A 26,037-nucleotide genomic window follows, 5' to 3' on the forward strand; every position below is an offset into this window, starting at 1 on the left:
CCGCTACAGTGCACAGCCAGGCATCCTGGAAGCATCCTGCCGTCTCCTCCTCAAAGCGGTCCTATAAGGAAGGTTCTAAGGGTGTGGATGAAAGTGAGAAAGAATGAGTGACACTGAAGGTGGCCATGCCATTTCTGAGCCTGTAGGAGTCTTGCAGGGTACACTTAACACCTGCACAAACACCCTGAGTGCTGCCAGAGGTTCATGCCACAGTTCTAACTGGCATGGTCCCTTTGTCACAGGGGTAGCTGATGTAAGTAGAGCCACCCACGGGAGCGCTCCCGAGGGATCTGCATCACAAAGCATCTATGAAGGCTGAGCTGTGCCACTAAATGAGCATTCCTGGTGGCTCAGATGGGCATACTTTGGGCTAAAGGTAGATACAAACTCCTTTCTTCTTTCCAAAGACCAGGGTGGCACAACCTCATGTCAGAGCTGGGGCGCTTGTATTCAGATCCTGGCTCTGTGAACCCCTGAGCAATTTCCTTCAACTCTTAAGTTTGCCATCAGCCCCCTCTTAGGCTGATGGGGAGGGTGGAATGAATTCACCCACGCTAAGGGCTGAGAACAGCTCCTGGCTCATCGTGTTGGCCAGTCGTCGGTTCTTGCTGTGGGGACCCAGGTGTTTTGCTGGAGTTTGAGAAGTTAGATTGCAGAATCTGGGACTTCTGGCTAATGGATGTGTTCCGGTGTGCGTTTCCCCTCTCCGAATTCCTACCCCACTCACCATCTGTTTCCTACAATCTTACACTTAATTACAATTCTGTATCTATTGTTCTCCCATTGTTTCCCGTTCGTTCATTCCGCTTCCCTTGCCAATAGAGCAGCACGTGGCGGCTGCGTGGCGGCTGCCTGAATGAATGGATGGCTCCTACCTGGCTTCATTTCACTAGACCTTAAAATAGAGTTGCTGGGCGGCTGTCACCAGCCCCCTCCCCCAGCCCCAGCCTGTGGGCTTCTTGTCACTGTGTTTCATCACTGTGCGCCCACAGCAGGTGCCTGGCACCATGCCCAGCACCGAGTAGGTATCCGGAAATGTTTATCAAACTTAATTAAACTTAACTAGAGTGAAAAGCCCCTGCAGGAAGTGCAGGAAGGAAAGACCTATGGCAATTCCTTCTCTCTGCTTCCCCCCGCCGCTGCTCTTGACCCAAGGATGGATAAGATAACGTGGATAGGCTTGACCAACTGAAGTTCTCAGATTCTAGCCCCTACCCTGGCTGAACATAAGGGGCTGGGGAAACCATTGTGGGAATCCTAAGAAGAGCAGTTCCCGACCCTGTGCTGAGCCCTTTACACATCTAGTAACTCACTCATCCTTCACGGACGTCTGCCCAGTCTGACTCCTGTTTTGTGAATTGCAGAACTGAGGCTTACAGTTTGGGTAACTTGCCCAAGGACATGGAGGTGGGGTGACATCTGGGATTCAGACCCAGGAGCTCCCGATGGCTCCAGCTGTGGAGCGCACAGTGCCCTGGAGCTCTGGCTTTGTCATACCAGCCAGTGGTGGCCGGCAGGCAGAGCAGAGCCGGTGGGAGATGGGACCAGCCAAGATAAGCCAACTTCCAAAAGGAAAGGAAAGCAGCAGCTTGGCCTTAAATGTCTCTCCAAGTCATGTACTCTCTGCTGTCATCAGCCTGCTCTAAATGGCCAGCCTGTCTAGCCTGAATCACCGTCTGTGTTTTCAGTCTCCGAGATGCAATTCAGATCATGTCACTGCTCCTGCCTAAAACCCTTCCATGGCTCCCCACAGCTCTCAGGACAAAGGAAAAAACTCATAACCAGTGGTGTGCTGGAAAACCCTCTTTCTGGGAGCTGGGGCAGGGGAAGGAAACACACAAAAAGCCTTATTTGTAGTGGCTGCCAATTTCTGTGGTGTAAAGACACCTGCTGTGGCCGATTTCAGGGACCAGCAGTCCAACAACTGCTTGACATCAGTCCTGAAAATGGCACAGTGAGGTCTCATGAGCTGGTAGGACCCAGCCCCAGCACAGCACTGCAAGCACTAACTGACCATCAGCGGTGCTGTCCCCCACCCTGCACATCTCTCAGGCCCCCTGGACACCACATCCTCTGGTCCCCAACTCCTTGCACGGCACCCCAGCCGCTGCCCCGGGCTGCCTCCCACCACCCCCTGCCCTGGGCCAACATGCTGCAGACCTTTGCATGTGCGGTTCCCTCCACCTGCCACACTTGTCCTCCAGCTGCTCTTGCTTCCTCAGATCACAGCATAATGTCACTCCCTCAGGCTCGGGCAGGAACCTCTCTATAGCTGTTCTACCTCCCGGTCGCTGATGCACTTTGCACATTTAACTGCATGGTCCACATTTAACCTTCGCAAGCAGGTTGTCTGCCCCAGGAGGCAGAGCCCTTGCCTGTGTGCCCAGCCCAGACATCGTTCCCACTAGAGTTGATGCCAATGGCACCGCTGGAGTCGAGCAACTTCCTCCCCTTCCTGCTCCCAGCCCCCACCCCGGGACCTGGCCCATCATAGGTCATCTGCAAACTCTTCCCAAATCTTTCATTAAACCTCTGTCTCGCTGTGCTTCCCTCTTGGGTAGCTCCCCCCACCTCCATTGAAGTGGTGGCCGCGGACATGCCAGCCCCCTTCAGCCGCTACCAAGCCCAGAACTTCACGCTGGTCTGCATCGTGTCCGGAGGGAAACCAGCGCCCACAGTGAGTACCGTGGACTGCCCAGTCCCTCCCCAGCCCCTGCTGGACCACCCTTCTCGGTGACTTGTCCAGCTGGCCATGTCACCGCAGTGCCCACTTTGCAGAATAAAGGGAGAGGGTGTGGTCTCCATAAGTTAACTCAGCACCATCCGCCCAGGTCTGAACCCATCCACTCATCTGACCCCCTTGCCCCAGGTGTCCATGTGTCTGCCTTGCTCCCAAGATCCCGGCACAGACAGCCCCATTTTTTCTGGACCCTCGAGTTCCAGAACTACACATGCATCTTTAGAGGAGCTCGGCATCAAGCACACTCCTGCCCCAGTTACTGAACAGGATGGAGACAAATGAGACCCAGAGAGGGGAAAGGACATGTCCCGAGTCACCCACTCCAGCTCCAAGTCCACTGTGGAGAAAGAGGGGCAGGAGGAACGACAGAAGGAGGGAAGAAAGGACAGAAGGAAGACGAGAGAGAATCCCTTTTTGGTCCAACTCTGTATTAGACTCAGCCTAACTGCTTCAAGATCTTTCACCCCAGCTCACAAGTCATTGTCATGGCCACTCCGAGGGGTGGGAGGCGCTAAGCTGGAGAACTGGGTTCTAGCCCCGGCCCTGCCACATGCACTGAATAACCTTGAGCAGAAACCTCTGCCCCTCAGGTTCTGCAAGGAGGTTTAGGAAGGGGATAACATTAAAATTTTCAGCTTTTAAAAATATTTATTTATTTATTTATTTGAGAGAGAGGGTGTTGGTGAGCAGGGCAAAGGAAGAAGGGGAGAGAGACTCCCAGCTGAGTACAGAGCCCAACATGGGGCTTGATCTCAAGACCCTGAGCTCTTGAACTGAACTGGTCTGAGCCCCCCAGGAGCCACCAGATTTTGAGATTTTTAGAAGCAACAGGACCTATTTGGCCTCAATGAGATACAGGAAGCCTCATGTATAAAACGTTTAAAAGCGAGTTGCCCTTCCTCCAAGAGAATTGTATAACAGTCCTGCCCCTGTGAGTTTCATACATCACTAGGATCAATGAGGGGCCAGGGCTGGAGTGGAGGATGGGTAGGGTTAGAGTTCAAGGTGGGGAGACAAGGCATTCTAGAGCCCGATCTGTCTCACAGGTATGATGTAATGGGGTGACCTGGGGGCCCAGGCTAACTTGACTCCAGGACCTGGGTGCAGATAGACCCAGCTTCTTAGGGCAGGGCAGGAAAGAGGTGCAGAGAGACCCAAGACAGGGAAACAGGTAGGTGCACCCAGGCACAGGTAGAGCAGTAGGCAGGGATGCGGAGACAAGCCTTTGGTGGCGCCCATATGCTGCCACCTTGTAGTCCCAAGGAAACAGATTAAAAAAAAAAAAGGCATTTTAAACCCACTGATTGGTGAGAGCAGGATTTGGCCCCCAAGTTTCCCCCTTTGGAACCCCAAAGAGGTCTGGCCTTCCTATAATCAGACAAGCTGGCCTTTTTCTCCAAAGAACAACTTCTTTTCCAGAAGATACAAAGAAAGGTTCCTTACAGCCTCGGGGCTGCGGGAAGACTCCCCACCCCCAGCCCCTGCCTGCGCCTGCCATTTAAGATACGGCAATAAAATACTCAATTTCACATATCTATGTAGTTGAATACAGATATAGATGTTAAAGGCATCTTTCTCTCTCTCCACACAGACACACACACACACACACACACACACACATAGGATCCTTAATTCCCCACATTCCAGGCATCGCACATGTGCCTGGGATGTCAGAACTTAAAAGAATTCTTGGTATAAATTACAAATCTGCTTTTGAAGCACTTTTCAAAAGAAAGAAAGAAAGAAAGAAAAATCCAAAGCAGGTTTTTACGTGCATATGGGATTCTTTGTTGGAGCTATAAACGCTGAGAGGTTCTCCCTGTCCCCCATTTCATTCCCCACCACTCCCTCCTCCTCCTGCCCACGACCCACTCCCTTTCCCCTCAGCCACAGCCCCCCCTTCTCCTTCCCTCCTCACCCCTAACCCCCCACTTCTTCTTCCTGCCTCTACCGCAGTCCCCCTCCCCTCTCCCTCCCCCCACCCCCCCCCTCTGTTTCTCAGCATCCTCCTTCCTCCCCTCACCTGCACCAGCATCCCCAGAAAGCTGCTTCCTGCTCTCCTGTCTCCCTGTCTCCCATCGATTTATTTATCTGATTTATTAAAGAAATACACCCAATCCCCACAGGCCTCTGGGCGCCTGTACCAAAATAAAAAGACAGCAAATTAAATTAAATGCCGCCTCTCTGAACTTGAATTCCCCATTAGCAGAGAAAGCGAGCAGACTCGGGCTTTAGACTCCTCCCCGCACGCCGCGCGCCCTCCCCCACACACGCACCTGTTTCCTTCCTTCCGGTCCAAACCTCTAAAAGGCGCCCACGCTGAGATCCTTTCCTCTTCATTCTTAATCCGAAGGCTCCTTTACTCTCTGGTGACCGCCCACTTTCTCCCTCTTCCGCAGGCTGTCCCCAGGTGGGCAGGGGCGGGCTGCCTGGAGCCCAGGTGGCTGCTGCGGGCCCCTGTTTGGGGACACCATGTCACTTAAGCATCCAACAGCCCCGACCAAGGAGTCTGTGCTCTTATTCCCCTTTACAAGCGAGGAAACGGGGGGCTCAGAGAAGCTCACCTGCTGGTAAAGAAGATGCCCTCAACCTCTGCCTCCAGTGGCTGTGTTTCCCCGTGGACCTGAGCTGACTCGTGCTGGGGGTGCCGGAGGGAACTGGAGGAGGAGGTCTCGAAGGAACTGGCATTCTCGGGCTGGTTCCTCTGAGAAGCCATGGGGAGGTCGAGGTCATTCCCACCCAGTCTCTCCCACACCCTCCTTGCAATTTCAGGTTTATTTCAAACGCGATGGGGAACCCATAGAGGCTGTGCCCCTGTCCGAGCCGCCGGCTGCAAGCTCTGGTCCCCTCCAGGACAGCAGGCCCTTCCGCAGCCTCCTGCACCGCGACCTGGATGACACCAAGATGCAGAGGTCACTGTCCCTGCTGGACGCCGAGAACCGGGGCGGGCGTCCCTACACAGAGCGCCCCGCCCGCAGCCTGACCCCGGACCCCAGCATCCTCTTCCAGCCCACCACGGAGAACGTCCCAGAGACGGTGGTGAGCCGCGAGTTCCCGCGCTGGGTCCACAGCAACGAGCCCATCTACTTCCTGCGCCACAGCCACGCCCCCGGCAGCGACGGCACCGTGGAGGTGCGCGCCCTGCTCACCTGGGCGCTGAACCCGCAGATCGACAACGAGGCCCTCTTCAGCTGTGAGGTCAAGCACCCAGCGCTGTCGATGCCCATGCAGGCAGAGGTCACGCTGGGTAAGACTTGGTGGGTGACGTGCTGCCGCCCCCCCCCCCCCGGCGGAGCTGGGTGGCGGGGAGCCTGGACGCAGGGTCCTTGGCTGGCGGGATGTTGGGGGGACGTGGAGCAAACAGGAGGCAGGCACAGATCAGAGCTGGGGTTCTGAAGATTATTTATTTATTTATTTGAAAGAGAGCATGAGTGAGCGAGATGGGGTGGCGGGGAGACACAGACTCCCCACTGAACAGGGAGCCCCATGCGGGGCTCGATCCCAGGATCCCAGGATCATGACCTGAGCTGAAGGCAGACGCTTAACCGACTGAGCCACCCAGATGCCTCCAGAATCTTCAGAAGTTCCTGGGCTGGATTGGGGAACATGGGGAGGGGTCCAGGGAAATCAGGGAAGTTTGCGGGAACGCAAGAGGTCGGGGGAATTTGGTCCATCAGGATCAAGAATATGGAGAGTCAGAGAAGTTTGCTGAACCTGTGATTGCTCAAAGTAAGCAGATGAGGATTGGAAGGTGGACATTGTGGCCCCGTAGTCTCGCTTGTAGCCTCTCACTGTGCTTCCTCACGCACCCACTGGGGTGGGCCACCGTCCTGAGCCCTGTTCGCTTGTCATTCAATGGGACCTTGTCAGCCTGGAGCCCATCCCCACTGCTCTCTCTGGACCCTCTGTGCTTCCCACTGTTCTTTCTCGCATTCGAACCTCCCTGCCCTCCAGATAGAACCTGCCCCAGGCAGGGAAGCACAGCAGCCGTAACTCTTTCTTGGGCAGCTTTTCCCAAGAAAGCCGTCCCCAGGTCCTCTTGCCCAAACATTGACTTACCGGGACAGTGCCCTGCCCTATCCCCACTGAGAGCGAGAAAGCCCAGACAAGGACTCCAGAGCAGCCGAAGGGATGAGCTTGCAGTTCATATCTCCCACCTCCGTGATGGTGAGGAAGGGGTGCTGCTGCGGGCCTGCCCCACCCCCTTCCCACCTGCACCCCACGCCTGATTAAAGCACTCACCTGCTCTGTCCTTGATCCCACACGGTTCTCTTGATGGGAGCACCCCCCCCCCCCATCATCAGAGCAAGGCCAAGGCCCACCGACAGACAAGGGGCATGCACGGGCATGGCTGTGCCCCCCAGGGAAGTGGGGAGTGGGGGACATAACAGGGCCACAAGGTACAGTGGATGAGTAGAAATCCCGGGCTGGCTTCCCATCCACCCTTAGCTGCTGCCTGTTGGGGTGACCTCAGGCCTCATGATCCTGAGCATCAGTTTTCTGACCTATTGAATGCAGCGAGTAATTGGGACCTCATAAATGACAGGGGCCCGGGTCTATACAAGATGATTTCTGCACAAGGTCTCCTTGCGCCTGTGCAGTGAGCCTCTAGGACAGTAAGAGATGGCATCCTCGTTCCCATGTCATAAGTGAGGGGAACCAGCCTTGGAGTACCTCCCCTATGTCACCCAGCCGGGTCTGATCCCAGGCTCACCTTCACTGCTGCCCTCTACTGCCCACCTGCTGGGCCTGTGGTGAGGATCCTCAAAGCCATTAGTGTAACCTGTGCAGAAAGCTCTGAACCAGAGGGGCCCCAAGAGAGCAGAGGGCCCCCTGCCTTCTGACCTTGGCTGGAAGACAGTGGAAGGGGCAAGGAGATGACCTTGGGGCAGAGAATCCAACCATCTGATTGGGACTTTGAAGGTCAGGCCAGCAAAGATCAGACCATGCTTCTCCATGAGCCTTCCTGTTCCCTCTGCTGGAACGTCCTCCCCAGCTCAAATGCCACTGCCCACAAGAAGACATGCGTGGTGGTCCCAGAACCCATCTCAGTAGGTGGCAACTACCTTCTTCCCATCAATGGAGCCAGAACCCTTGTAGTCACCCGCTTCTCCCGCTCTTTTCTCCTACCCCACGTCCAAGCCAGTACCAAGCCCTGGCAGTCCCACCAGAGAACTTGTCCCACATCTGCCACTTCTCACGGTTTCCTCTCCAACCACCCAACCCAAGCACCATCAGTCCCCGTCCGCATTCTTACAGTAGCCCCCAGACTGGTCTTTCTGCTCCCACTCTTGTCCTTTTCTGTTCTTTGTCCTGATTGATCTACTTAAAATATAAATCAGATCATGGCACAGATACACACCCACCCCTGACCCTCCAATAGTGGACAGATAGATTGATAGAACAGAATAGAGTCCAGAAATAGACCCACATAAAGAGAGTCCATTGATTTTTGACCAAAGTCCCCAGGTTGTTGAATAGGGAAAGAGAAGTCTTTTTAACAGACAGCCCTGAACCACCGGAGAAGCTTAAGGACAAAATGACCCCAGGCCCCTACCTCGCATGCATGAGAGAATTAATTTGAGATGAATCCCAGGCCTAAATGTGAAACCCAACAACAGAAAGGTTTTAAAAAGCAAAACATGGAAATATAGCTTCGTGATGTTGAGGTAGGCAGGGATTTCTTTAAAAGGTCACAAGAGGCACCAAATGAAAAATTGAAAATGACTAAATTAGCCTGAATCAAAATTCAGAGCTTCTGCTCATAAAAAGGCACCTTTAGAAGCATGAAAAGGCAAACAGCAGACCAGGAGAAAATACTCTCAAAACAGATAAATGACAAAGGACTGGCATCCAGAATATATGAAGAACTATTAAGATCAGTTATGACAAGACAGCTCAATTAAAAAAAGAATACATTAAAAAAATAAAAAAAAATTTAAAAAAGAACACATGCAGAGGACCAATAAGCATATTAAAAGGTGTATAATATCATTAATCACCAGGAAAATGAAGACTAGGCCTCAGTGAGATACACTATGTCACAGCGACTAGAATGGCTAGTGTTGGAAAAGCCAGTGACAGCGAATGCCGGCAAGTTCCTACTCTTCTTTCTCGAATTCGAACCTCCCTGGCCAGCGCAGGCACAGAACAGGCAGAACCGTCATGCATTGCTGCTGGGAATATAAAAGAGTACCATGACATTAGACTCTTAGTAGTTGCTTACCAAGATAAAAAAAAAAAAAAAAAAAAAGAACACCCCTACTTTATGACCCAGTAGTCCCACTCCTAAGTGTTTACCCAAGAGAAATGGAAACGTATATCCACAAAGATTCGGACATGAATGTTTGCAGCCACTTTATTCATCACAAAGGCACCCATAAAAACCGGAAGTAAACCAAACGTCCATAATTAGGAAGATGGGTGAACCAGTTTGTGGTATATTTGCACCATGAACTACTTCTGGTCGATACAAATGAAACCCTGTTATAAGCAATAATGGGGACAGAACTCAAAAACATTATCCCGAGCGAAACAAGCCAGACAGAAGAGTACATACTGCATGATTCCACTTCTGTAATAACTGTCTGGGACATAAAATCTCTGGTGATAGAAATCAAAACAGTTTCCCTGTGGGAGACGGAAGGAAGCATAAAAGAAACTTCTGGAGGGATGAGAACATTCTAGAGTTTGGGATGGTGGATACTTAGGCGTTCACGTTAAGATTCATCACACTGTGTTCTTAAGAAGCGTGTATTGCCCCATAAGACTGCCACTATATTTAAAACCAAATCTCAGCGGTGTTCACCTATCACTCCCCCCCTCTGCTCCATCTATCCAGCCACGGGGTCCCCTTCCCTCTCCTGTAAACACGCCCAGCTCAGGCCCACCTCTGTGACTTTGTACTGGCTTTCCTTTCTGCCTAGCATATTCTTGCCCCAGATAGTCTCAAGCCCTCTGCTCAGAAGATCTTTCCTTGCACACCCAATCTCAAACAGCCTTTTCCTCCTGGTCCCATCAACTCCTTGCGTGGCATTATTTCCTGGTATCACATTTATCTCAAGCTACAGGTGTATTATGTGTTTCATTATTCACTGGATTCCCCTCTGGAATTTAAAGTCCATGTGGGCAGGGTCTATACCTGCGTTGTTTGCATGGTGCAAGGCTCAAAACAATCCCTAACATGTTACTTAGTAAGCACCTGTTTAATAATTAATTCATACTTTTCTGGGTTGTTGGGATAATTAAATAAGTCAAATACACACAAAGTGCTTAGCATAGTGACAGGGTAAGTACTCAGTCAATATCAGCTACTGTTATTATTCATCATTGTATCTCCTACATTGCCCTGCATAGTAATTGACACAGATTTAGTGTAGAGTAAAGAACTATATGTAGAGAGCAGATGAGTGAATGGGTGGGTGAGTGGAATGGTAGGTTTATGGGTAGGTTTGTGATGGTTGGATGGATGGATAAGTGATAGATGGATGAGTGGATGAGTAGATGGGCTAGATGGCTGGATGGGTGTGTGAGTGAGTGGGTAGGTAGGTAGATCAATGGTTGGATGGGTAGGTGGGTGGATGAATGGGTGGATGGATGATTGGGTGGATGGATGGGGGGCTAGATGGGTGGATGGCTGAGTGGGTGGGTGGATGGATGGATAGATGAGTGGGTGGATGGATGGATGGATAAGTGGGTGGGTGGGTTGATGGATGGATGGATGGATGAGTGGATCAATGGATGAATGGATGGTGAGTGGATGGATGGATGGATGGATGAATGGTTAGGTGGATGGATGGATGGATGAGTGGATCGATGGATGAATGGATGGTGAGTGGATGGATGGATGGATGGATGAATGGTTAGGTGGATGGATGGATGAGTGGGTAGGTGAGTGGATGGATGGATGGAAGGATGGATGGTTGGATGGATGGATGGTTGGATGGATGGTTGGATGGATGGATGGTTGGATGGATAAGTGGGTGGGTGGGTTGATGGATGGATGGATGAATGGGTGGGTGGATGGATGGATGAATGGTGGATAGATGGGTGCATGCATGGATGGATGGGTGAGTGTATGAATGGGTGGATGGATGAATGGGTAGGTGGACAGATGGATGAGTGGGTAGGTGGGTGGGTGGATGGATGGATGTTTTAGTGAACACCCAGAATTCCTGGAAAAGCCTACAGGGGCTTTTCCAAGAGATTTCACAAGGCTGCTGTAATGCTCTGGAGAGATTAGGAGGGCAGCTTACATAATAAGGCTCTCTTGCCCTCCTCTGGGCAGATGCATGCCACTTTACATTTCATATCATAGCCTCCTATCTGTCCCCCATTATTATTTTCAGAGCAATTCCTCAAATAGTGTAATATCTATTCTCCCCGCTCACAGGTAAGGAGACTGAGGCCCAGCAATTTGAACTAACACATCCAAGTCAGGCCATCAGAGAGAAGAAGCCCAGGCCCCAACCTTGGGTCTCTGGACCCCTCCTCTTTCTGGAGATCAGGAAAAGTCCAGGGGCTGAGAACATTCCTTTTGGACCTACTCAATGCTGTGTTTTAGGAGCAGGTGGTGGGGGGCAGGATTCAGTTTCCAGGAGCTTCTGGTAACTTTCAGGGTTGGGGGGAGGAGGGAGGGAAGCAGCAGCGAGCCTGGCCTGTGGAAGCAGCATTCTATAGGTAGTGGGGATTGGGGGGAGGGGCTGCTGCAGAGGCCCACCTGCTGCAAAGGCACTGGTAGTTGCAATGGCTGCCAGGATGGAGCTCAGAGGGATGGGGGACCAGACCTCTCTCCTGTCCCCCACTGTCCCTTTGGGTCAGCTCTGAATGGGAGTCCTTGGGAGCAGGCAGCTCAGAAGCCCCAGGGGAAGCCAGCCTCTGCTTTTCCCATCCTCCCCACCTCCGGGCCTCCCTCCACAGACCTGTGTGCCACCAAGCCCTGCTCCTATCACCCCCTTGCCTATGGCAAGGCCAGACCTCTGGCAAGCCACGACCCTCCTGAGGGCCAGGTTTAAGGCCTGCAGAATGGGTTTCCTGGTACCCAACCTCATAAGCACCAGGATGGGTGATAGGCCTGAAATGGGGTCTTGTGCATCTTGGGCTCCCTCTCCTCTCTGTCACTAGGCCTAGGCCTCGGCATGAAGGGTCAGGTGGCACACAGGACAGTGAGCAAACTGACCTGCACAGGAAAGGGGTTCACACCTCCTCAGGCGGGGTGCCCTTGTGCGCCCTCTGCTGGCTGCAGCCAGACAGTGCCATCCCAGAGGGACAAAAAGAGCAGACGAAATAACTCAGGGCCACTTTTCCCTGTGCGGGGCTTGCACCCGCAAACTCACTTCACAGCCCTTGAGGGTCAAAAAAGAACGGGAGGAAGCTTCTTGACCCCCGTCCCAGGCCCTGCCAGGCCTTGGTTTCCTTACAGGGACAACCCAGAGGTCGGGAAGTTCTAGGAGGTGCTGCACAAGGCGTGGTGCGCAGTAGACTTCAGGCCAAGGCCAATGTCAGCCCTGCACACCACCGCCTCCCAGACCACCAGCACAGTGGGGCGGGTGGCTGTGAGAGTGTGTGCAAAGGTTGCTCTTATTGTTGTCATTGTGCACCTGCGAAAAGCAGGTGCAGTGACTGGCCCAAGGCCACACGCCCTAGACCAGAACCTGCCCTGGGATCCCAGGAGCCAGGGCTCCTTTCTCCCCTCCACGGGCAGAGATGGTAGCTGAAGCCTTCCCTGCGCTCCCCCTCTTCCCACCCATGCTTCCCTCAGCCCCATGTGGCGCTTTAGATTCCTGGCTCAAGATTTAATTAATAGTCCTTTAGTTTCGTTCTCGCAGAATGAACTTGGGAGTGCCTGGGGGACCACCCACATTGGCTGGCTGCTTGGATTTCTTCGAGGAGAGCCCAGTGGGAAGGAGAGGCTGGGGACGAGGCAAGGCCAGGTGGGGGCGATCCCAGGCCAGCCCCAGGGCCTGGGACAAAGCTTTTCTCCTGCTCCCTCCCTTGGAAGATGTTCACCAAGAAGGCACGGAGTGGAGGGTGGTCTTCTGCGCCCTTCCTTCAGCCCAGGAAGCCCCAGCCCCCACAGCCCCTGAACTTCGGCCTCGGCCCCAGGTTCTGGCTGTTCCTTCCCCGGAACCCTCCTCCTGAGTTTCGTGTCTTCACTGAAATGTCAGCTCCTGGGAAGGGCCTCTGGCCACCACTCACCCTCGGTGCGACTGCAGGACTCTCATGTTTTCGTGCCTTCTGTCTACGTGCTTGTTTGCACACGGACTGTCTGCCCTACAGAAGCGTATGGCCCTGGCCAGCAGGTGCTCCCAGCTCCACCCAGAGTCAGGCACGGGAGTGGCTCAGGAATGACCTGTTGAACAACTGAAGGCATGAATCTGGAAGAAAGAACCCCAGGAAGCATGGGGATTAGCTCCATGGGTGACCTTGGATAAGCCTCTTTTAAAACCTATGTGCCTCGGTTTCCCAATCTGAACCCAAGGGGACAGGCTCTGAGGCCCCAGTGGTTGCCCCAGCAGCTCTCTTAGCCCTGCTTTTCTCTTGTGTACCGGATAGCAAGGACCCTGGGTGTCGTGCCGTCAGGCTCAAGCTCTAAAGGGCCTTGAAAGAAGAGAAACAAGAATGGGAGGAGAAAGGGAAGTCAAAGGCCCACGGAAGGGAATGTTCCCTCCACACCTGTCTGCCTCCCCTGCCACTTCCAACCTAGGGATTTCAGAAAACCCTACTGGGCAGATTACCTAATAGAAGGAGCCCTGGAGCAGAGGGGAAGAAGAGCTGAGCTCTGTCCTGGCTCCTCCTCACTGTGTGACCTTTGGCAAGTCACTTGCCCTCTCTGGGCGTAGTGAACCCAGCTGGGCAGGGGACAGGAACAGCAGAGTCCCGCCTCACCAGGGTTTAGTGCAGGTGGGAGTTTGGGGTGCCTCAAGCGGTCAAGGCTATGGAAATAGTCGCCCCCCCCCCATTCGCGGCTGAGTCATTTCTGCGGTAGACTTCTTTTGAGACATCCCTGACTCCACTGTCCACTGGGCTTCTCTGCCTTGACCCTGGTCACACTGGCTTGTGTCTGTCTTTCATCCCTACTGAGAATGAACCCCACAAGACGTGGTTTTCTGGGCACCCCTGAATGCCCAGCTCTCGGACAGGTTCTGGCTGACTGCAGGGGCGCAGGAACTGAGTATGAACGAGCGCAGGTGTGAATGAATGGACCGGCACCCCCAGAGCTCCTGGTTCTGTGGCAGCTGATCCCAAGGACACTCACCACTGGACTAGAACTTCCTCTTCCATTTTCCCTGAGACTCCTTTCCTTGCTCAGTCTCCCCTTCCCCGTACCTACGTACACCTCTCTGACCTGGCCTTCTTCTCCCTACAGTTGCCCCCAAAGGACCCAAAATCATGATGACGCCCAGCAGAGCCCGGGTTGGGGACACAGTGAGGATTCTGGTCCATGGATTTCAGGTCAGCCGCTCCCTGAGCATCCGGGAGGCTGGTGGGAGGGGGTACGGGCGCCAGGGGGCACAAGCATCCCAGGCGGCATCTCCAAGAGCCTTCCCTTGACCTTCAGCACTTGCAGCAGGCCCCAGGGTCATGGCCTGTGGGGCAAAATTGGGCTTGATGAGGAATGGCAAGATGTGCGTGCATTTTGCTCTCCCATCCGGAGCTCACAGCAGACACAGCTCCTGGACCCTGACCGTCTGTTGAGTCTTAGAGTCCTTCTCTCCCTGGTGTCCCGGGGCAGCCACTCCCAACCCATGGGATGGCCCTGTGTTTCCAGCCCTGGCCATGCCAGCCCTCTGACCCCCTTCCTGCACTGGCAGAATGGGTCCTCCTGTGACCTGACTCCCGCCCCGTCCTGACCCATACAGAATGAAGTCTTCCCGGAGCCCATGTTCACATGGACACGGGTTGGAAGCCGCCTCCTGGATGGCAGCACCGAGTTTGATGGGAAGGAGCTGGTGTTGGAGCGGGTTCCCGCCGAGCTCAACGGCTCCATGTACCGCTGCACCGCCCAGAACCCCCTGGGCTCCACCGACACACACACCCGGCTCATTGTTTTTGGTACGCCGTCCTGACTGGGGATCGGAAGGACGACCAGGGGCGGCCCTGGCTTGAGCTGTCTCAGGGAGGAGGGAGCATCAAGGGATGCTGGGATCCCCTAAATTGGGCCCGAGAGGATGCCCTATGTGAAATACTAGAGTTCCGTGCTGGAAACCAGAGAGCTCTGGGTTTGAATCCCAGACCCAGCACTTCCTATCTGGGCAACCGTGGGCAAGCTGCTTAACCTCCCTCAGTTTCTGCATCCATAGAACCCACTGAGGCTTTCCGTTGTACTGAGAGCTCGCACGTGATGCCACACGGTGGGGGCTGGGTATCGGGGAGCTCTTTTACCAAGTTCTGAATGCTGCCCCCATCCGCTTCTCTTCCTGTTCTTTCTAACAGAAAACCCAAATATTGCAAGAGGAACAGAGGACTCCAATGGTAAGTCCTCACTCTCAGAGCTGTTTGCCTGAAAGCGAGTGAGTTGCAAGGCTCCAGGACGCCCTGGTTCCCCAGCCGCCCTATCGCATCCCCTTGCCGTTCCCTGGAGCCTCAGGCAGGCACCTGTCCTCCAGTTCAAGCAGTCTGGGTCAGAGGTGGTCAGGAGTGGGTGCTGAGGCAATAAGGGGGCACTCAGAACCCCAAATCAGCCAGTGGGGATTTCCAGGGACCTAGTGTGCCCCCTTTCCTCCCCACCACTGTTATCCACAATGAACTCCAGCTCTCTTAGCTCAGAGAACTTAGTGTCCTGGCCCCAAGAGGATGTGTCCAGAATTGACCATAGGGTTGTGCCTGCTCCCCCACTGGGCTCGGGACCACTCCATAGGACAGTCAGGTGCCCCGGCTGGAGACTTTGATACTGTCCTCCTGGAGCTGCCACCCCACGGCACCCAGACCCTGCCCCCCAGCCCACCAGCCCTCCCCTCCTCACACTGAGCCCACCGCACATTTCACAATGGAAGTCCCTGCACCTGGTCCCCACTGGACGATCCCATGGCCACCAGGCTCAGCCCAGCAGCCCCGGGACAGAGAAAAGATCACACCCATTTTGGTGCGACAGGTGGCAGAACTGGGATTTGAACCCAGTACATCCTGTTGCTGAATCCAGACTCTGTGCGGAGCCCTTTGAAGCTCTGCCATTCCGGGATCCACACCCTGCCACACCCACCCGGGTCGGTGGCCCTGAGCTTGACCATGACCCTCCTCCATGCCGCCCAACCCAGGTTCCGCTTCTGGCCCTCCCGGCGTCCGGCTCACCTTGGTGCTCGCCCTGACAGTGGTCCTGGAGCTGACGTGAAGGCTTGGCCCCCACTCCGGCCACTCCACCCAGCACTGACATCTCTGCGATCGGTTTTCATTTCTTTTCTAAACTATTTCCAGTCTGTTCTTAGTCTCTTTCTGTCTGTGTCTTGGCTTCTTCAGTCAGTTTAATTAAAACAGAACAATTTTCCCCACCTTCGTCTGTGGCTCTGAATTCTTCATTTATTGGGTGACCGCAGCTGTTGGGAAGGGCACTGGGGAGGGGTGAGGAGCACACGGAAGAGACGCTCCTCCCAGGAAGGGGAGCGGAGCTGTACCTCATTACCTTCCCCCAGGCTTGGCTGACAGATGCGGGAAGTAGCCGGAAACTACCAGAAAAGCCAAGCCTCCTTGGGGCCAAGAGTAACAGTCAGCAGTTGCAATAGTGCTGTATACCAAACCAACCCAAACCTCAGTGGTAGGCAACAATGCACATTTATGATTATTATGTTCAGGTTCAGGATGAAGCTATTCCACTGATCTAGTTGGCTCATGGCAGGTGCGTTGCATGTGGGAGTGAGTGGACCAGCACCTCTCAAAGGCCCAGCTGTGGGACTAGTCCTGTGCTAGTCATCCAGGCTGCAGAGACAGGCAAGATGTGCTCTTACCCTGAAGGAGCTCATGATCCAGTGGGGGGAAAACATTTACCCAACCAGCTGAGGTAAGTCAGTGGGATGAACATTCGGCAGACCGCCCCCCACCCAGGGTTGTGGAGCACTGACTTGGGAGAGACTCATTCCACTGGGGTAAGGGAGGCAGGTCAGAGGAAGCCAAAGAGAACAGATGCCAGATAGATGCCAGAAGCCAAAAGAGAGGTTGGCCAGGCAGAGAATGGAGGAGAACATTCTAGACAGAGGGAACGGGATGAGCAAAAGCTTAGAGGGAGGACAATTTACCATGTCCTGTGGGGATAGACAAGAAGTTATATCAGTGCTTCCCAAAGTACATTAATTCATTCAACAAAAATTTATGAAGCAGGTGCCATGGGTCAAGGAGCATGATGAACACTGCAGGTTAATGAGGAACACAGTTGTGTGGCTCTGGTAGTTGTCAGTTGCCACAATGCTGCTGCATAACAAACATCCCCAAACCACCAACAGTGGCAGCTTTTTATTATTTCCATTATGCAGCTGGTCTGAGCCAGCTGATTAAGGCTGGGCTCCCTTTCGCATCTGCAGTCAGCTGAAGGCTGTCTGGACTAGGGTCACCTTCCCTGGGATGACTCAACTCTGCTTCATCTCATTCATCATCCTCCAGCAGTCCAGCCCATGGAAGGCAGAGGAGCAAGAGAGAGCCAAAGCATACAGGTCCCTTGGGGCCCAGGGGAACCTATACTCCTGTCCCTTCTACTGATTTTGTTCACCAGTGGAAGTCGTAAGGCCAGCCCAGCTTTAAGGGGTAGAGAAATAGGTGGACATTTTCTTTTTTTAAGATTTTACCTGTTTAGTTGTTTAGGAAGAGAGAGTGCACATGCAGAGGGAGGGGGAGAGGGAGAGAATCTCATGCCGACACCACGCCAAGCTCAGAGCCTGATTCAGAGCTCCACCCCATGACCCTGAGCTGAAAATTGTGAAGTCACATTGCATAATGTATGGACATAAGTGAGGAGGCAGAGTTAGAACTATTTTGGCCACCTATGTGATCCATTCATTCAATAAATATTTGCATGCCTGCATGTTGCAGGTGGATAGTGATGTCGAAGCAGATGATTTTCAAGTGTTGGGGGCTCTCAGAGGTTCATCAGTATAAACATCCGGGCCAGATCAGCAGGCGACAACCACACAGTGCCACCAGCCTCCTCATCCTACTTCCTTCTTCTCCAAAGCTCTGTTCTGTCTCACTGGAGCCACCAGCCTCCCTCTGCTACCTGCCAGCAATTTACCTAAGCTTCTGTCACACAATGCCTTTGCCTGTTTTCTGGAAGGAATAAGAAAAAAAGATTTGTTCCCTCTCTTTGCCTTAATAGAGGGAAGCCCGTGTAGGCATGAAATTGGAATTGCTTTGCCCTATTAACGGTGCGGTCGTTGGGCTCCACTGACTCCTGAAGTGCATTAATATCTCAGCAGCAAGTGGATGAAGTACATAAAGTGGCCGGGGACACGCCCGAAGAAAGCCAGCTGAGTGCCCTGGGGGATGGGCTGGCCGCCCGCTCTGGACTCCGAATCTGAGGACTCGGTGGCCCTGAGCAGACTGGAAATAGTGCTTTGTTCAGCCTGGGATTGAAGGGAGGGAAGGAGGGATGCGTAGGGCAGAGCCCAGCCTCAGAGGGCAGATGGGGCCTTCATTTCTTTATCTGCTCCTCTCATCATTCATTTGACAGATCTGAGCATCCCCCTGGCCCGGGCCGATGCCAGGCCGGGGGGAGATGCAGATCGTGCCATCGAAGAGCTCCCAGTCCATCTGGAATGACAGACTGAGGGGGATAGGACTGCCGCGCCATGTAGTACATGTCGGAATAAATAGGTGAGAGAGCACGGTGGGGTCAGAGGAGGAGACAGATCGTTCTCACTGGGGAAAGTCAGGGGAGGCCTCTAGGAGGTGGTGACATTGCAGCCAGGCTTCGAAGGATAAGAAGTCCATTCTGCAAACTTCAGTTTAGCCCCCGGTCCTTCCGGGCCCCTGAGCTGTTTCTCAAGCACCAAACGGGACAGGTCATTGGGAAGCAGAACGCTGCAAGGTGGTTTTGTGTCTCCTGAGCGCATCTGTCTTAGAAAGGGCAAGACCACAGCAGACATATGGCTGCGGATCAGGGCCTGACCACAGATTTCCTGACCCCTGGAAGCCCCCACCGCTCTTCCCAGCCACAAATGAGTTCTGATCCCCGTGCACTGTCCCCAGGCATTTCCCCCCCGCCCCCGGCCCCATGGTGCTCCGGTTTTACAGGGACCCTCAGGCTGGTCGACTGTTTCCCCAGCCCTGTGCCCATGATGCCCACTGATCCCTGGGCCTGGAAGACCACCCGCTGGGCCTCAAGGGGGCCACTTCCATCCCCCATCCCCAACCTATGGGCCAAGCAGGCAGTCCACCTCCTCCTGCTGGGGCTCTCAGAGCTGGGCTTGTCACTAGGAAGTGCCACGGCTGCCTGTCTCGAGTGGGACCACCGTTCTCTGGCCTGGGTTCTCAAGCTGTGAACAGCCCAGGTCCCCTCCCCCATCCCTCAGGTCATAGGAAATGGGGGAGGCCCATGACTTTCACCCCAGTGCTGCCCCTCCAGGAAGGAGGGTCTGTGCCAGTTCTGTGGGTGGCCCCTTGTCACCATCTGCTCCTCAGCCCTGGGGTACCGACCCGCCACAGCACCTCACATGGCTCTTCTGCCCTACTTGCCTGTGTAGACTGGAGACCTTCCCCGTTCCTGCTCCACCCTGGGCTGGGCTATCGCCCAAGCAGGAGCAGATCTGGAGACCCACCTCCACCACATGCATCTCTGCCCAGGGTCACAGATACCTTGTCCACCGGGAGATGCAGAGCAGTGAACTGGGCCCCTGCTCAGGGCTCTGGGGCCACACCAAGACAGGAACCCAGGGTTTTCAGAGTCTCCATCCTGAACTCAGAAAAGCCATCGGTTTTATGGAATGCACCCGTGTACACAGAGCTGAGAAAACAAAACCAAAACCAAGGGTCCCTGGGCTCAGTCCCCGTGGGGGAGCTGACAGCCCCAGGCAGACCCCCAAACCCGGATGCGTGTCTCTACTTTCCCAGGGCAGCATGGATGGGTGGCTGACTCGGGGAAGACTCCCCCAGGAGCCCTGGCTGCTGGTGAGAAGCAAAGTGGGCTGCGGTGGGTGGGGGATGGGGTGGGGGGTGGAGAAAGGGGCGGTGACCCAGGAAAGCTGCTTGGGATGCTGTGAGTCAGACTCACCCTGGGATCAGAGATCCTGGGGAGACAGGAGGCTCTTCAGAGGGTCTTGGAGGTGAGGGATGGAGAGGACCAAGAAGGGGTCCCTTGGGGAAGACTCTGGAAGATAAACCTCCAGTCCGGTTAGGCAGCTGCAAAACAGAAACAGACCAACAGCAGGACTGAGTGAGACGAGGGGAAAGCTGAAGCAGCAGGGCTCGGGTGGGAAAGAGCCGAGCTAGAGGAGAGGCAGAGACAGACACAGGGAGCGGCAGACGGAGGGCACCAGCGGGCAGGGGAGGAGCGACAGAGAGAAAGGGAGAGGGGGGATGAGAAGCCAGTCTGGACACGGAGACAAAGAGGGGGAGACAGAGAGAGATGGTAAGGAAAACAAGAGACAGAAACAGAGATGGAGGGAGAGAGCCTGGCCCCAGGGAGGAGGAGCCACAGACCAGAGCCCGAGTGAGTTTTCCAAAAAGCACTTAAGCTGTTATGTCAGCAATTATGCCCTTGGCCTCCTCGGGGAACGACAGCCTTGAGTGATGGGTGGAAGGAAATAGATGTGCAAAACACATGCATTTTTATCAAATGGGCTCAACTGTCAGCGCCAGGCTTAAATGTCAGCACACAGAGCGGAGCCCCAGCGGCCAGCTGCACCGACCTCGGACCTCGGGGTGGGCGGGGCTTCCTGGCCGCTGCCTGGCCTGTGCCCCGCCCCTGCCCTTCCCCCTCCGCCCTTGCCTCCCACCCAAGCTCTCGCTCCCTCCCACCTGGCATCCACTGACCCCGGAGTTTCCTGGGCCCCAGAGAGGAAGCGTTCTGGAGGAGTCCTTTCCTAAGCTGGTGTCCCTGTCCCACCGCCTTGAACTCCACCTGCTGCAGGGAATGTCCTTCTCTGACCACAGGGAAAGTCCTTAAATCCCAGCCTGAGAGGATGGGACTCCGTAAAGGGTGGAGGGGGGGTGCTCAGGGCGGTCAGGCGCACAGACCTGGGTGCAAAGTCCAGCCCTGTTATGATCCGTGTGACGTGGCCGCTTGGCTTTACCTCTCTGTGCCTCCGTTTCCTCTTCTGTAAAATGGGTGTTCGTAGCCTTCATCTCAGAGAGTTCAATGGATGAAGATTGGGAAGTTCTTCCTTAGCGCGGGGCTTGGCACGCCCAAAGTATGCCATGAGCCTTAGCTTTGTCATCCTCACAGTGGAATAGGGACCCAGTCACAGCTTTCGAGCCAAGGGTGAGAGCATCAGAATCACGGACAGTGCTCAGAAGCAGAGAGGAGAGTACTGGTGGCGTAAAGTTCGAGGTCCTCGCTACTCAATGAGGCCCCCAGACCAGCAGTGTCAGCAACTCCCGGGAACCTGATAGGAACACAGAAGCTCAGGCCCCACCCTGGAACCGCCGAACCAGAATCCGTATTTTAACAAGATCCCAGGTGCCTGTGTGCCAGGTCAAGTTTGAGAAGCCTGCTCTTGGCACAGAGAGACCAGTGGCGGGGGTTACATAAGCCGTTCAGGGGAGAGAGTCCGTGAAGGTCATCGGCGCTGAGTAGAGAGGAGAGATGTGTCAAGCCTTGATTATTTACCGCACATTGGGTTGGATGCTTTAACCATAAAACAATGCTACCGCCCTTTCTGAATTCAGAGACAAAGCTCAGAGGGGCTACGCGACCTGCCAGGCACCAACATACCATGTAGAGCAGTACCCAGGTCTGGTCCCGGGTCTGATCAAGCAGCCAGGTCTGATCGCAGGGGCAGAACAGGGGGGCAGAACAGGGTAGTGGGGCTGGAGAAGGGTCAGGCTCAGGGGAGAGCCCCCAGGCCTCCGGGAATGGTGGTCAGTGAGGACGAGGGAGCAGTGGTAACGAGCCAGAGGTCCTTGGCATGCACACTCAGAGGTGGAATAAAGACCCAGGAATGAGAACACAGGACAGCGACAAGTTTGACGCGGGCGCTGTGGCGACGTCCAGCAGATCTGGGGCTCAAGAGCCCATCTGGGATCATCTGTCTTGAGAACAACAAACATGGATTAAGCCCCGACCATCTGCCAGTGCTCCATCACACTGGTTCTATGGATAGATATTCCCTATACTACAGATAAGCACGTAGAGGTTCAGAGGTTGAGTCATTTGCTTAACGTCACACACAGCCCAGAGGCACAGCTCTGAGATCGAAGCCTCCATCTGCCGGGATCAAGAGCTTAGCTTCTTGCCGTTGCACTAAGCCAAGGATAATCCATGCTTGAAGTGGCCGGGGCAGGGGGGTGTTTGGATTTGGGTTCCCCCAAAAGCAGACCCTGAGACAAGCATTGGATGCAAGTGGTTTGTTGGGGAGGAGACCCAGGAAGCACAGTGAGAGTCAGACAGCTGGGATGGGGAAGAAAGGAGAGCCCTTCTAGGTGGTTCCTGGGCGAGTTCCCAGCTGGGCAATGGGGTCTTCACTCCAAGGGGAGCCTTGAGATTCTTCACGCATCCTTGAGATTCAGACTGGCCCCGCTAAGAGGCAAGGAAGCTGGAATGGTTCTGCACCGATCGCTGCAGCATTAAACCCCACACCTCTGGCTGCCCCACGGAGGAGGGCGGAGCTCACCCCTACGGCCAGAGGTGTGCCCTGCAGAGAGGAGCAGATGCTACGCAAGCGCAAGAGCAAGCGCAAGTGAGCCAGAGGCTTGTAACTGCACGTGGCTCCCCCCACCCCCAGGCGCTCAGGCTCACCCCATCCACAGTGAGGACCAGGGTTTGGAAAAAGACATTGGGGTAGAAAGCTTGGAGGGCTCCTGCTGCAGCTTGGCCACGTTCCCACCGTGAGATTGCTCAGCCTCCCTGAACTCGGTTTTTCCAACGAGGAAATGGAGATGATCACACTTAACTTACGGGATGTGCAGGATAAATGAAATACCAACACTTCCATAGGCAAGAATTTACATAAACATCAACATTCCCATATTTAAGAATTTACCACGGTTCTGGTTTCTCTCTCTCTGCACCGGGCACCACGCCGAGAGTGCCGTCAGCGTCGGCGCCTTTGAACTGAACAGCAGAGGAAGCGTTTTTTCTATTCTACAAGCAAGGAAACAGAAGCTCGGAGAGGTTATGCCCCTTGCTTAGGTTCACACAGCAAATAAGCCCAGGAGCTAGATCTGCACCAGGTCATTTTTGCCTCCGCAGGTGAGAAGCATCGTGCCAGGTGTAGAGCCAGAATTCAGTTCCTTTTCCTCATTTCTCCCCGAAGCCCCACCAAGGCAGATCATTCCTCCAGATATTCTAATGATCTCAGGCTGGTTGGCACAAGCGGCAGTACCGTGTGGTGGTGAAGGAGGTTAGCTCTACAGCCAGACTCCTCTGGGTTCAGATTCTGGCTTGGCTTTCAACTAGCTGTGTGACCTGGGGCTATTCACACACCCTCTCTGTGTTTTAGTGGCCTATCTCTCTACATAATGGGAATAACTGTTCCCTCTTCTTAGGGCTGAATGTAAGCATGTTTATGAGGTAATTAGAAAGCTGTCTGGTGTATAGTATGTGTTCAGTAAATAACACCTGTCATTAGTCACTTGGCCCCAGATGCTAACATGAGTCTCCAGGTTGTAGGGCCAGATTAAAGATCTTGTGGGGCTCCTTCCTCTCCCCCAAGGTCAATCCCAGCATCAGGGAAGGGGAATGGAGAAGGAAAAGAGTGGGGAGAGAAACTCACCCTTACCAACCCACATGCTTTACAAGGTTGTGCCCATCAGACCGCACAACAGTCACGCAAGCACTACTTGGACCCATGTAATAAGCGGAACGAGACATGAACACAGCGACGGGTAAGCGACAGGTAAGCGGTCACTCTCTCTCTCCCTTTTCTGCTTCCACTCAGTGGGGTGACGTGGCCACCGCACCCCCAACCCTCCGCGGCATAAGACGTAAACCGCTGCCAGCCGGGGGCGAGGGCCACACTCTCCTGTGGCCAGGGACAACTGGAAAGAAACAGGAGAGAACATTCTCTGTGGATGCCCAGGGCAGACTCTCTAGGTGCTACATAAGGTCCGCCCCTCACCCCAGCACCAGAGAAAAGGCTTCTTCGTTCCAGCTAAAGCGCAAGGGCATGTTGAGTTGCAGCCCATATGACAGCTGGGAAAATTGAGGTCCTGCACAGCTCCTCTGGGAAGCTTCCTACAAGTTAACAGCAAAGTGAAGCCCGGAACCTGGGTTGCCCCACCGCTGCCCCTATTCCTTTTTTCTGGAATTACACTCAGCTGAGCTATTTCCACTGGGCCCCCCTTTAGCTCCTTTTGCCATCTCGGAATCTGTACCAGGAAAGAATTCCAGGGCGGACCAGTCTTGCTGGTGGGGGCTGGGGAAGGAGCTTCTGCAGCCTGGTCAGGTGTCCCCGGAAGTGGTAACCCTGCCCCCAGTAGGGCCTGAGGCCGGAACCCAGTGACCCCTTTTGCCACCACCTCCTGGGCATGGGGCAGCCTACCAGAAGGGCTACCTACCCTCAAAGACAATAGCCTTGACTTTGGAACACGGCATCATGCCCGACCTCCCAATGCTCTTATTATTGAGGTTTCTAACAATCCCAAAGGCTTTTGTTGGAGGCTCTGGCCGAGGTCCCGAAGCAGTCCAGGTTTTAGGTAACAACATTGCCTTACTGCAAGCCTGCTCCCACCTTGTTATTTTTTCTCAATTTTCCCTTAAATATATGCATGTATGTGTGCACACGTGCACACGCGGGTGCGTCTGTGTGCGCACGCATCCGTGTTGAGGTTGTTCCTGGGGGACTATTAACTAAGAATAATTTATCCAAGAAATTTGTTATGTTAGAATTACCAATTAGATATGATTATAACTTACCATGGCGAACACTGCACTACTGTTGGAAATCTGAATTCCATTAAAATCTAATTAGCATATATTAAGTCAAAGGCGGTTACACTGCTGTGCACCAGCACATTTGAGCCGTGCCGGGCCGGACACATGGGTTTGCTGCCCATGTCAGCATGCAGGCCACGTTGCCTACAATGCCCAGGTGCGTGCCAGGCCGGGCACCTTTGGGCAGCTTTTCTGATCCTAAACTGGGACCAGATGGTCCATGCCCACAGAGAGGGGCAGCTTTGAAAGTGGACATGATATTCAAGACTCTGTCCCGGGACGGGTGGCCAGAACCCAGGATGAGGCAGTCAGGGTGCCCTGGGGTCAGGGCTCTGGGCTAAGGGGAGGGCAGGGAGTGGTTTGGACAGCCCCCAAGAGTCGGGGAGCTCAGCAGCTGAGTGCTAGCGTCACAGGACTTACCCTTAAGGGCATGGTGGGTCTCGTGTGAGGACGTGACTGCTGTGCCCTCACACCTAGCAGACATTTCCTGGGCTCTTACCAGGCGACGATAGGCTTTACCTTCCTGCTCAAACTTCCTCCACATGAGAACTTCGAGAGAAAAGCTCTAATGTTGTGCCCATTTTATACACAGTGAACCTGAGGCTTGAAGAGGCCAAGGGACATTCTCAAGGCCACAAGGCCACTAAGTAGCAGAAGCAGCATTTGAGCCCTGGTGGCTTTTTAAAAAGTCTCTCTCTCTCTCTCTCTCTGTTAACAACTTATGACGAGAATGGATGAGGTCCATCCTTGGGGTCAGACCTGGCCAGAGCCCTCCTCTGCCAGCAGGGGGAGGAAGTGAGAGAGTAGGGAGCCTGGTACTCTGGTGCAGGCTGTGTGGGAAGGCATCCACACTCCAGGCGCAGGCTGAGGACCCTAAGATGATTTTCCAGAAAGATTTGCTGAATGCCATCATCCCCAGTTTTTGAGTTTTTAAGAGGAAAACATTGCTTCTCTTGCTCAAAAGCTTAGATAATGTAGCAGATCAGATTATTGTGCAGCAAATATTCTCTCCCTCCCCACCAGCCCCCACAAAGATGTAGACTCCCCTTTTGGTGCCCTGCTGCTGTGGGACATGGCCACAGGCCTCACTCTGGCCAACAGGATGCCTGCAAACACGCCACGATGCGGGGCTCCACATGTGCTCATCCACGAGGCTCGTTCACTAGCACATCTGCCGTCACCATGAGAATGAGCCTTGGGGAGCCGAGTCTGGAGAGTGGGAGAGATGCCTGCAGCAGATCTGGGCCCAGCTCTCAGTTGGGAGCCACAGCCAGCCATGGCCTGC

The 26,037-nt window shown here is 54.2% G+C and overlaps 1 protein-coding gene across 1 annotated transcript in view; it reads left to right on the forward strand.

The window, feature by feature from the left end:
* The window catches only part of IGSF21 (immunoglobin superfamily member 21), a 234,704-nt gene extending 218,477 nt beyond the window's left edge, over positions 1–16,227 (forward strand). The window contains exons 5-10 of the mRNA XM_059137465.1: positions 2,562–2,677; positions 5,513–5,987; positions 14,109–14,194; positions 14,602–14,794; positions 15,176–15,214; positions 15,997–16,227. Of these exons, the coding sequence (XP_058993448.1) occupies positions 2,562–2,677; positions 5,513–5,987; positions 14,109–14,194; positions 14,602–14,794; positions 15,176–15,214; positions 15,997–16,070 (983 nt within the window). The 3' untranslated portion in view covers positions 16,071–16,227. The remainder of the gene's footprint in view (positions 1–2,561; positions 2,678–5,512; positions 5,988–14,108; positions 14,195–14,601; positions 14,795–15,175; positions 15,215–15,996) is intronic.
* The last annotated feature ends 9,810 nt before the right edge of the window (positions 16,228–26,037 follow it).

This window comes from Mustela lutreola, chromosome 10, assembly GCF_030435805.1.
Source record: "Mustela lutreola isolate mMusLut2 chromosome 10, mMusLut2.pri, whole genome shotgun sequence".
Lineage (NCBI taxonomy): Eukaryota > Metazoa > Chordata > Mammalia > Carnivora > Mustelidae > Mustela > Mustela lutreola.